Source organism: Oryx dammah, unplaced genomic scaffold (assembly GCF_014754425.2).
Source record: "Oryx dammah isolate SB20612 unplaced genomic scaffold, SCBI_Odam_1.1 HiC_scaffold_29, whole genome shotgun sequence".
Taxonomy (NCBI): Eukaryota; Metazoa; Chordata; class Mammalia; order Artiodactyla; family Bovidae; genus Oryx; species Oryx dammah.
This window is the reverse complement of record NW_024070213.1, coordinates 90,043,865-90,055,927: the sequence shown is the minus strand read 5'-3', so window position 1 is coordinate 90,055,927 and position 12,063 is coordinate 90,043,865. Positions and strand designations below refer to the sequence as shown.

General features: G+C 50.9%; 1 protein-coding gene across 1 annotated transcript; it reads left to right on the top strand.

The window, feature by feature from the left end:
* Window positions 1–390: 390 nt before the first annotated feature.
* On the top strand, window positions 391–11,112 carry KRT79 (keratin 79). The gene is made up of 9 exons (XM_040234202.1): window positions 391–926; window positions 2,851–3,071; window positions 4,128–4,188; window positions 4,308–4,403; window positions 7,817–7,981; window positions 8,189–8,314; window positions 9,265–9,485; window positions 10,195–10,229; window positions 10,459–11,112. The coding sequence occupies exons 1-9, from the start codon at window positions 450–452 to the stop codon at window positions 10,662–10,664; spliced, it is 1,608 nt and encodes a 535-aa protein (XP_040090136.1). The 5' UTR covers window positions 391–449; the 3' UTR covers window positions 10,665–11,112.
* Window positions 11,113–12,063: the final 951 nt, after the last annotated feature.

Below are 12,063 nucleotides of genomic sequence, written 5' to 3'. Positions count from 1 at the left end.
CAGCCTGGGCCCTGGGGCCTTGGCTTACCACAGGGGCCTGGGACCAACCCCAGACAGAGCCCCACAGACTCAGAGCGGCCACCAGGGCTGGGTGGGAGGAGACCAGTCTGCCACTGGGTGGTGGGGGTGGCCCTGGGAGCCCGTATCATCCTGTTCCAAGTCAGGAGCACCCCAGCGGGGGAGAAGGAGGTGGCATGCGGCCCCAGACAGTTGGCTCAGCCCCAGCTCTGGAGCTCAGGTGATGACTGGGAGCAGCCCCTCCCTCCCGCAGTGGGAGAGGAACACCCCCGGCCCTCAGGCCCCTCCTTCTCTTCCTGGGGCGATGGGGCAGGAGTGTCTGTGGAGCCCAGGAGCCAGCCCAGCTGGGAAAAGATAAAAAGCCCATCAGTGGCCCAGCGCTCACTGCTCTCCCTCCCAGCTCTCCTGTCTGCTCTGACCCCGCTGCAGCGATGAGATCCTCCGTGTCTCGGCAGACGTACTCCACCAAAGGGGCCTTCAGCTCCAGCTCAGCCAGTGGTGGGGGTGGTTCCCGGGCCCGCACCAGCTTCAGCTCGGTGACTGTGTCCCGGAACAGTGGCAGCGGTGGGGGACCCCGCTGTGGCCCCAGCATGGGTGGCTTTGGGAGCCGGAGCCTCTATAACTTGGGGGGCAGCAAGAGCATCTCGGTCAGCGTGGCTGGAGGGGCCGCGGCAGGGCGGGTGCTCGGAGGCTTTGGCCTTGGCGGTGGGGCCTACATGGGCCTGGGGGCTGGCAGGCCAATGCTGGGGCCCGTCCGTCCTCCTGGTGGCATCCAGCAGGTCACTGTCAACCAAAGCCTGTTGACTCCCCTCCACGTGGAGATTGACCCGGAGATCCAGCGGGTGCGCACGGAGGAGCGGGAGCAGATCAAGACCCTCAATAACAAGTTCGCCTCGTTCATCGACAAGGTGGGCCCAGGTGGAAGGAGGCAGGAAGGGGCCGAGGAGTGCAAGCTGTGCCCCTGAGAGAGGGTGGGCGGGGCGGAGGCTGGTGCAACCCATGTGCACTGGGGCGGGGATGGATGGAGTGACTTTTGAAGCCCTTCTGGAATGCCTGGACCCGAGTGGCTGGATGGTCTTTTATTTTTTTAAATTTATTTTTATTTATGTATTTTTTGAATGGTCTTTATTTGCAAGTGATGATGACTCTCAAGTTGCACTCACGAGGCCTTTTGGCCCAGCCCAGCTTGATGGTGTTGCAGTCATCATTAATGGGGCTACGCAGCAGCCTTATTGTACTGTTAAATAGTGGATTGTCCTTATTATTCCTCTTAGTGGGGTGGCCCTTCCTGCTTCCTGTCATTTTTAACTGGGAAAACTGGCCTGAGTGTCAAGTCCCCAAGAACCCCATATGTTGCCTGTTCTGTTAGTTTTGGAGGAGTTCTAAGGACAAAAATGTTATCAGGACACAGTGCAGCGGTGGGGAGTTCTAGAGGAAGTCTCCTTTTGGCTTCTCCAATTCTTCCTTTCTGTTCTAACCAAGAAGCTCAGTGTGGGGTGGACATGAATTCACTGATCACAGGTCACCATGACTCAGGAATATGCAGTTTGATCTGCCTCAGATCAGGGGTATCCTGACCCCTTCTCTGGCCCCCAGGCCAATGAGGCAAGCTCTTGTACTAATGTCTGGCATTTCCAGGTCCACTTTGCCGCATTGTCTACCACTACCCCAAGGTCCCCAGGCAGTGGGCCCATGATGAGGAGAATCCTGGTGGATGACCGTATCTTGGTTCAGTGATCTGTGGGTTTCCAAAGGACCCTGATGCACCCTTTCCCATATGATACCCACAGTGTTTCATGAGAAATCAGTCTAGGTGACAGTGTGTCTATTTTTAAAAAGAGATATTTGAGGTCTGGAGAGACAAAGTGATTTGCTCAGGATCACCTGGAGGCAGTGGGGGGCCCGGGACTCAAGTTCATGGCTTTAAGAGGTCACTGCTCCTGGCAGGTATACCTGCTGCATGGTGCCCTGGGGCCACGGACCCATGGGCCTCGGGTGCTGTGGAGGTGGGATCCGGAGAGACCAGATGGCAAAGGATGAGGCAAGCTATTTTGCCCAACCCCTCACCGTCTCCCCGAGTGACTTTTGGTTCTTCTGTGGGACTGTCCCAGAGGTCGAAGAAACAAACCCCTCTCAGGCTCTCAGAATCATGGCCTAGGACCTGGGGCCTGACAGTTTGTCCATGTCTGGTGTCTTAGAAGCCTGGTTGGGCAGAGAATCCCCCTGGGGGCTCTCACCATGAGCACCTTTCTAAGTCTATAGAGATAGGGCTGGACATTTGTATTTTAAAAACTTAAAAAATGTCGTTTTCAAAAAAGATTCAATAATAGTACAATATATTCCTATGTTTCTTTTCACCCAGATTTACCAGTTTTTAGCATTTTGTCACTTTTGCTTTCTTTTTCCCTCTTTGTAGGTATATTTGTATATATCCATATGTCCATATATATCCACACATATACTATAGATGTATCTGCATTTAAAATTTTTGATCTTAATGCAGAATTAGGGTTCAGAAACATTGATTTAGTGTGATTTACCCAGGATAAATGAGAAGAGGAGACCCAGAGAGAAGTGACTTGACTGTCACCAACCAGTAAATGACCGAACTAGACCTTTTATGTTTATTAACCCTTTAGAGTCCTTGTCATTGGATTGAACTGTCTTTTTCAGCAAAGATGGTTCCCTCAGGAACTCCTCCCCAAAGCAAGGCATAGACCCTGCACTGCCCCATGGTGTGTCCTGGTCAGGATGGATGGTGACAATGAACCTGGTCTTGGTCCCTTCTGGGGCTGGGGGAGGCCCCAGCCCACCCTTCTTGTTCTGGCTCAGGTGCGGTTCCTGGAGCAGCAGAACAAGGTGCTGGAGACCAAGTGGGCGCTGCTGCAAGAGCAGGGTCAGAAATCGGGCGTCACCAGGAACAATCTGGAGCCCCTCTTCGAGAGCTTCATCAACAACCTGCGGGGGAAGCTGGACAACCTCCAGAGCGAGCGGGGGAGGCTGGACTCGGAGTTGAGGAATGTGCAGGATCTTGCTGAGGACTTCAAGACCAAGTGAGGAGGGTTGGACCAACTGTGGCCATGTGTGGACGGGGAGGGGCAGCATAGGGAATCTCCCAGGAGAGGGCCACCCCGTTCCTGGGTCCTAGGACCCAGCTGGGTGGGGGCTCAGACAGAGCTGTTTCCCATGGGGGCTCAGGCTCTGGACTCACGGCCTCCTGGAGGGTTGTCACAGTGTGCAGTAATTTTAAAAACTATTATAAGGTAGGGAGAAAAGTGTAATGAACCTTTGTGGTCTCATTACCCAGCTTTTATAATTATAACTCACAGCCAATCTTGTTTTGTCTATATCCCTACTCACTCCCTTTCCCTCTTCCTTTATTGTCTTGAAGCAAATCTCATTCATCCAAGTCATTTCACTCACAAGCATTTTTACTGGATGTATTCATAGGTTCATCTGTGTAACTTGACTTAATAATATACAAATGCAATGCCATAAGAACACCTAAATCTTTTAAAACAGTAATTCTCAGTATCATCTACTATCTAATCAATGATTGAATTTGCCCTTGTTCCATAAGTGTCATAAAATTTAAAAATACAGTTTATTTGAATCAAGATGCAAATAATGTACTACGCAAATTCACATATTATGATTGGTTGAGCTGTATATTTATGAGTTTAAGGTATAAACTTTCATAACTTTCCCCACTGCTTGACACTGGCAATTTTAAAATCTTAAAAGTCTCAGTGAAAGCAATTGGACAGAAGTTGGCGTTTTCAATGACATCCTGTTGTAGAAAGTGAATGCAAAGGTTAACCACTGTTGAAACGTCTTCACCTGTTCCCATAAAGCCTCCCAAGTGCTCTGATTCAAAGAGATGGCCGCTCTCAGTTGCCATATTATTGCACAAATACTGTGTTCAGTTTCTCAAAGAGGGTGGGTGGATTATTTACAGACTGTATCCATTTCTCCATTGGTTGGCTGCATTACAGAACTGCTCCCCAAAGGTGTTTTTGGCCACTGTGGGACCCATTAGGGACTCCTTAAAGACAACTAGGTTCAGTGTCTTAAAAGGTGAACTGGGCTGAGTCTTCCTTGTGTAACAGGTATGAGGATGAAATCAACAAGCGCACTGCTGCAGAGAACGAGTTTGTGGTCCTCAAGAAGGTGAGCAGGGTGGCAGGGAGTGAGGGCAGGTGGTCTTTATCTGCCAGGGTGCTGGGCTGACTTGGAGAGGAAAAGAGTCCTGGCGGCTGAGACCGCTGCCCTTCTGTCTCTCTCCCCAGGATGTAGATGCCACATACATGGGCCAAATGGATCTGCATGGCATGGTGGATCGCCTGGTGGAGGAGATGGACTTCCTGAGGCATCTCTATGAAGAGGTGAGATAGCCAATGGACAGGGATACTTACATTCAGATACAGTTTTGGGGATTCCTCCTGGAAGTCTGATCAGAATTCAGTAGTGCAACTTCATTGATAGAATATAGCATCTGGACCCTTAATCAATACTAGCATCCATGTCTTATGTGCTTATGATGGGCCAGGAACTGGGCTAAGTTTTTTATATAATCCTCTCAACAACTCTGTAATATAGGTACTGTTATTGTCTCCATTTTATAGTCTTGGACTCTGAGGCTCTGAGTAAGTTGTCCATGCTCTCATAGCTAGCTAGAGGCAGTTGTGGAATTAAAACTTCGTCCTTGGACTGTTTGTTATACTGTTTTCCTTATTGCCCAGTTTATAACAGAGCAAAGGATGGAGGATTTCAGATGGGTAGAGAGTGGGGATTGAAATTCCAAGTTAGAGCAGGAGGTGAGGAGTGGGTAGCAGGTAAATTGCAGAATTTAGGAGGGATACCAGGAACCAAAAGGGCTTTGAAGTCTAAGGTAAAAGCATTTCCAAAGAGAAGGAAAGACGATGTCTTCCAAAAAAAAAAAGAGTCTTGGTCAAACACATCCATGGGATCTTTTAGTGGTTTGGTAATACAGGCATAAAAGAAAATCTATTTGGCTTGACTTTTCCTTAGGGGTGTCTTCTTGGCTCCATGCCTTTCACACACAGTTTAGAGTTCATTCTAGAGGCTCATGGGAGATTTATGTCAAGTTTAACTTGGAGAAGTCTAAATGTCTCCCCTTTGAAAATGAGGATATTTCCATGTCTCAGGTTCTGGAATCTCTTCTACTGTCCGTATTTCTCACAGATCTCCAGGGGTACTTGTTTCCCTAGCCATGGCCATGAGGTCCTAGTATTTGCTCCTCTGGCCTGGACCACTGATGTTGTCAGCAAGGCCAGGGCCTTTCCTACTCTCAGTATCTGTCTTGGCTTCCATTTCTTCCCAAGCATCCTGCCCTTTTCAGTTTGATGACTGTTTCCCTTGATAGGAAAGAGCGAACGATGTAGGAGTAGAGTTGTTGGCTTTGCCTGGGTTGTCTGTAGGGTTAGCCCAATGCTGCCTTCTTGTTCTTCTTGCCTAGAGCTTATCTAAAGGCTGCTATCCATTGACCTTTGCATTTCCTTGAGGATGAACTCCCCATGTTCATCCTTGGCTGCGCTGCTCTCCTTCAAACATCTCTGTGTGACCTTCAGGATGAGCTTGTTGGGGAGTGTTCTGTGTCATACTGCTGATTTCTTAGGTGTCTCCCTAGCTTTTTCTTTACTGGGATCATTGATGGTCAGTCACCATCTGGGATTTCCTCATTCTCTTCTCTTAGGATGGTCTCTCTTTTAGGACAGGTCAAGGGTACCCAGGCCCTTTTCTCTCAATGGGAAGGAATTGGCTTTCCTAAGCTTTCCTTTCCTTTGCGGTTCCCTGTCCACTTGCAGCATATTGCTGAGTGCTTTCTGCACAGCTATGGCAGGACAGTCTGCCTCTGCAGGTTTCCATATGATATGCTGAGAGCCATGTTGGGACAGGTGAGCTACATGGGACAGGCTGTGGCTGGCTCTTCCTGGGAGGGCTGGGAGAGTTTCAGAGGAGACAGCAGTTTGGATTTTGAAGGAAGGACGGGACTTGTAAAGAAGGGGCAAGTAAAATCTGCCAACTGAGGCCCCAGCCTGCACCATGATACTGAGGTATCAAAGAGCAGTGTGTTTGGGGAGCAGCTAGTGAACCAGGCATCAAGTGTGTGGGAGAACAAGGTGAGGAGGTGAACAAGGAAGGCGAGCTGACCAAGTGACCAAGCCAGGGCCACTTCCGGTGCCTCCTGGTGAGGTAAGAGTGAAGACCAGAGCAGCTGTTCCCTTGCTTGCATACCAGCTGTGATGGCTAACACAGTACTCAGTAATCGATTTTATGGCCTGGTTTTGGTCAAGCCAGATCTTAAGGAAATTCAGAAGGCCAACCACCAATCCCTGGCATGTCATACAGGGCAGGAAAGTTACCTTGTGGCTTCCCTGTGGCCTGGGGGGTCCCTGTGGGATCCAGCCCTTGCTCCAAAGCCATCACTTCATCTCTCTGGCTCCTTTTCCCACGCATAGATAAAAAGCTCACACCTTAACTCCACAGAGTTCTCTCTCCACTTGCATTAGCTCTTTCTTTGGAAAGCCTGCCCTTTTAATCCTCTAGTCCTAGCAAGAACATCCTTATCCACTCTTGGTGGTGTTTGGTAAATAGTGTTTCCCTCTTGTCTGAAAAATTCCAAGTTACTTTTCCTCAGGACCACACTCTGGCATGGGGCTGTGGAGGGACCCTGAGCTGGGGAGGGTGATGAGTGATGCTACAAGATAATGCTGGCAATGCATGAATGTGACAATGATTTTATCTGTGGCACATGCTTCATGGACATATTGACTGGCCTTTGGAGAAGGCTGGGCAAATAATGCATTTTACTGAGCACCCACCATGCGTCATGTATGAATCTGAATCCTCAGATCAACTACATTATGAAGGTATTATGGCCATCTTACAGAAAAAGAGACTGAGGCCTTGTAAGGCTTAGTGAGGACCTCAGTACCACAGCTGATGAATGTCAGACAGGCATTCAAACTTAGCTTTGTCTGTCTTCAAAGCTTGTGTCTTTCTGCCTGGCCGCCACCTCCAACCCATTCCACTCTTTAAAAGCCAGTCTAATTTGACCATTTAAATCTATTTCTACACAGATATCAGTTTTGGCTTTGGTAGTCCTTTCTTTCTTATTTTTTAAATTGAAATATAGTTGATTTACAATATTGTGTTAGTTTCAGTTATACGGTGAGGTGATTTGATTATACACACACATATATGTACATATATGGGCTTCCAGGTGGCGCTAGTGGTAAAGAACCCACTGCCAGTGCAGGACACGCAGGGGATGTGGGTTTGATCCCTGGGTCGGGAAGACCCCCTGGAGGAGGAAATGGAAACCCACTTCAGTATTCTTGCCTGGAGAATCCCATGGGCAGAGAGGCATGGTGGGCTATAGTCCATGGGGTCGCAAAGAGTTGGACACGACTGAAGAGACTTAGCCCAGCACAGCACAACCTCCTGTGGGCCAGCTGTGGCCCTGCCTGCCTCCCAGGGGTTCTGAGGATTAAAGGTGAGCCTGCTGGCTCAGGGCCTGGTAACAGCTAGAATGCACTCCTTCCTACTTTAGGCTCTTGGAAGCCTGCAAATCCATACCAAGAAAGAGGTCTATTCAACTGGGAGCCCTGTTTCCAGCTGGAAAGACTGAAACTCTGCTGGCAACCATAGATTCCTTTTAGGGTGGATCCTGGAGGGGCGGGAGCATGGCCTCCTGATGCCAAAATCACTCCCCTACCCCCCGCTCCCCTGCCTGGGACAGGGGTGCTGGAGACAGCTACATCCATTTCTGCAGGAGCTGAGCCAAGTGCAGACTCACGTGTCTGACACCAGTGTCATCCTCTCCATGGACAACAACCGCAACCTCGACCTGGACAGCATCATCGCTGAGGTGAAGGCCCAATATGAGCAGATTGCCCAGAGGAGCAGGGCTGAGGCTGAGTCCTGGTACCAGACCAAGGTGAGAGAATGGCTGGCTCAGGGGTGTGGGTTGGGCCTGCACCCAGACGTTCCCCCTTGGTGAGATGCCTGGGCCCCTGGGCTCCTCAGAGGTTGAGGCCAGACACATCCAGCCTACTCATCCAGCCATGAGGGTGGGTCCAGGGGCCAGTTACCCAGGTGGGCCTGGAATGATTTGACAGCTCACTGCCATTTCTTTGGTCTCTAGTATGAGGAACTGCAGGTGACCGCTGGGAAGCACGGGGACAACCTGAGGGACACCAAGAATGAGATCGCTGAGCTCACCCGCACTGTGCAGAGGCTGCAGGGGGAGGCAGATGCAGTCAAGAAGCAGGTGGGCCTCTGGTGGCGGCCTGAGGGTCAGGCCTGGGTGTTGGCAGAGGTGTGCTCAGGGCTAAGGCCTGTTCTTCTCCCCATGGATAGGATACACTCAAATGCTGGACCAATAAGATCAAGAAGCTCCTCTTACAGGAGAGGAAACTGAGGCTCAGAGAGGGACAGGGACTTGCCCAAGATCACACAGCATATTGTGAGTGTGAGTAGAATAGCCCCCTCCAAGAAGATTGATCCCATCTCCAGAAGGTCAGAGCAGGAGTCTGAGCATTCAAGAGTCCAGGTCACAGTTTCTGACTCCATCTAAGGCATGGGCTCCTCCTAAGAGCAGAGTGAAGCATTTGGTTAATGGGGAGCTTGTATGATTTATTTTATCTCTTTTGTGGCACTGGGGTGAGTTGCAGCAGGAAGGTTTTTTTTTTTTTTTTTAAAGATTTCTTTCATTCTTTTGTTTTTTGACTGTGGTGGGTCTTTGTTGCTGCATTCGGGCTTTCTCTAGTTGTAGTGAGCAGGGACCACTCTTCATTGCGGCGCACAGGCTTCTCATTGTGGTGGCTTTTCTTGTTGTGAAACATGGGTTCTAGAGTGCTCAGACTCGGTAACTGTGGCACATGGGCTTAGCTGTTCCTCAGCACGTGCAATTTTCCCAGACCGGGGATCAAACCCATGTCCTCTGCATTGCAAGGCAGACTCTTAACCACTGAACCACCAGGAAAGCCCCCAGGAGGGCCTTAAGATTAGACTTCAGTAAGAACTTTCCCAGTGGGGCTACATGACCTTGTTCATATAGTATCACCTCCTCTCTCAGAGGAATGTTTCTCTTTTCCTTCATTCTCAGTTGGTTGGGGCGGGAGTCAGGGGAGCTGGGGATGGTGATGTCTAGTTTAAGGGCAGAGAGATGGATGCAATGACCCTGGAGGGTGTGCCCAATACCTCTCATGCCCTGGGCAGTGCCAGCAGCTGCAGACTGCCACTGCGGATGCAGAACAGCGCGGGGAGCTGGCATTAAAAGATGCTCAGAAGAAACTTGGGGACCTGGATGCTGCCCTGTATCAAGCCAAGGAGGACCTGGCCCGGCTGCTGCGTGACTACCAGGCGCTCATGAACGTCAAGCTGGCCCTGGATGTGGAAATCGCTACCTACCGCAAGCTGCTGGAGAGTGAGGAGGGCAGGTGGGTGCCCCCCTCCCCGTTCCCCGTCCTGATTCTGAGGGCTCCTGGCCCTGCCCTGTGGCAGGTCCCATGTAGTTGGTTCTTGTGTCAAGGGGAGGAGGGTAAGGGAGCAACCATGGAGCTGGGCTCGTAACTCATCACCTGAGACTCTCCTGCTTGTGTTCAGGACCTCACTGTGTGTCTCTTTGGCTGGCACTACAATCAGTAATCCTCATGGTGTCTGGCAGGCCAACAGGGGACAGGGTTTTCTTTTCCAACACCAGATTCTGACCCTGGCAGAAGCTTCGAAAACAAATTCATCATCTCTGTTCTTGTGGAGGGCATGAGATGCGGAGAAAGTCACCTTAGCCAGAAAACGGGCAGCTCTGTTGTGGAGTGGGTTTTGTTTCCCATCCCATTGGAGCAGGGGCTGCTGCTTATGGTCCAGGTGTGGAGGGAGGAGAGGGCCGAAGAAGGATGGAGCTGCCTGGCCTACTGGATCTCTGCTTTCTCTGCTACACTGGCTTTAGGACCTGTCGGAAGGGTGCCTGGCCCAGGGCAGCCCTGGGCCAAGCTTTGGTGCCCTGGTTTTGTCATGTGGCCCCAGCTCCTGAGAGTCTCAAGGCCCACTGAGTTGATTTATTGTAAAGACAATGAGAGGGAGACAGAGGGTTTTTACTTGGGCTCCTGGGACCACTGATCCTTCACCTGGCCTGTCTGTTTCCCCCAGGATGTCTGGAGAATGTCCCAGTGCTGTCAGCATTTGTGAGTATTTTGCCTCCCCGGCCCCAGCCCCAGTCCTCTGCTCAGTCCATTCAATCTGTCCTTGAGCCCGGGAGACAGGTTTGGGGGGGTCCCAGAGAATGAGCCCCCTGTCCCCGGTTTCCCAGGGCACCACTGTCTGAGTTCATTCCCATCACTCACTGATGTCGGGAAGCCCTGGATCCTCTCCTGACACGGCTGCCCCACCTCACCCAGACCCTTTCTCTTGCAGCGGTGACGGGCAACTCCACCACTGTATGCGGAGGCAGTGTGGCTGGCTTTGGGGGTGGCATCTCCCTGGGTGGGGGTGGGGGGGCCAGCAAGGGCAGATTCAGCACTAATGCAGGCTACAGCACTGTCAAGGGGGGGCCTGTCTCTGGGGGCACCTCCATCCTGCGGAAGACCACCACGGTCAAGACGTCCAGCCGGAGGTATTAGCTGCTGTCTTGCAAGCTGGGGCCCCTGCACTTCTCTCCCCGCTCCCCATCCTCTGGAGCAGGAATAGCCCCAGGACCACTGACCCAGGGTACAGGCACGCCAGACTGCTCATGGGATCTGCATTTTGGGAAGGGCTCAAATCTACCCAGGTTTCCTCCTTGGTTGTGCAACAGGATGGGAGGGTGGTTAAGGCCACAGGTTGCGGGATGTGTTTGGATGATCTGGGGATGATATTTTGACCATGGAGAGGAGGTTGGATTTCCCCAGGCCATTTCAGCTTCTCTCACCTCTTCTGCTCGTCTGCTCTGGGCTCAGGTCAGGCTGAGGGAGGATAAAGTCAGAAGTGGTCTCCCATCTCCCACCAGGCCACCCCCTCCCTGAATCTACCTACATCCCCCTCCCCTGTCTGTGCTGTGATATATCTCAATAAATGGCAATTGCAGCTAGCTGTCTGGGGCTTGTCTGTCCTGTCCAGGGAACAAACTGTCAACTGATTAACTCAGCGATGGTTAGGCAGCAACAACCACATGATCACAATATTTCAATCTTACTAACAGCACATTAGTTCAGTACCATCACCACTGTAGGCTTTGGCTCTTACTCTCCTCCTGGAGAAAGTTGGAAGGACTATGTAAGCAGCTCCCAGCAGGACCCAGCTCCCAGCAGCTGTCTATTGCCCAGCCCCTCCCCTAATGCTACTGTGCTCCCTGCCAGCTCTGTGGGGCAGGCAGCATGTGTTCAGTGGAGAGGTCTTGGGCTTCACAATAGGTTTAAATCCCGACTCTACCACTTACTAGCTGACCTTGGGCAAATTACTTAACCTCTTTGGGCCTCACTTTCCTCCTTTGTAAGGGGACAACAGAGGGTGAGACAGAGGATGGTTGGAGGGCATCACCGACTCGATGGACATGAGTTTGAGCAAGCTCTGGGAGTTGGACAGGGAAGTGATGGACAGGGAAGCCTGGTGTGTTGCAGTCCATGGGGTCTTAGAGTCAGACATGACTGAGCGACTGAACTTCCTCCTTTGTTAAAACGGATGTGATGGAAACATGTGTAAAGCATCTGGCTTAGAAGAGCCTTGGCAGGAACCACTTCCCTTACCTCTGGCTTCTGGTTCCCAGCTCATCATCTTGGAGTGAGATGATTTCTCTTTCAGCCCTCACATCCAGTCATCCACAAAACCCCACATTTTCCTGCCAATAACAGAATATATATTCTTCTCAAGTGCACATGGAGCACTTTCTGGGATAAATCCTATGTTAGGCCACAAAATAAATCTTGGAAGGCAGCTATGCTCACCGCTATATCACCGATGCTGCACGTAAAGGAAGTCTTAGCAAATTTAAAAGTCTTAAATAATAGAGAGCATCTTTGCTGACCACAATAGTATGAAACTCAA

Excerpts from the sequence above, each read along its gene's own strand:
- KRT79 (XM_040234202.1), top strand. The coding sequence starts at position 450 with ATGAGATCCTCCGTGTCTCGGCAGACGTACTCCACCAAAGGGGCCTTC. Across the intron at positions 9,486-10,194 it reads CTGGAGAGTGAGGAGGGCAG|GATGTCTGGAGAATGTCCCA; the intron begins GTGGGTGCCCCC and ends TGTTTCCCCCAG. Across the intron at positions 10,230-10,458 it reads TCCCAGTGCTGTCAGCATTT|CGGTGACGGGCAACTCCACC; the intron begins GTGAGTATTTTG and ends TTTCTCTTGCAG.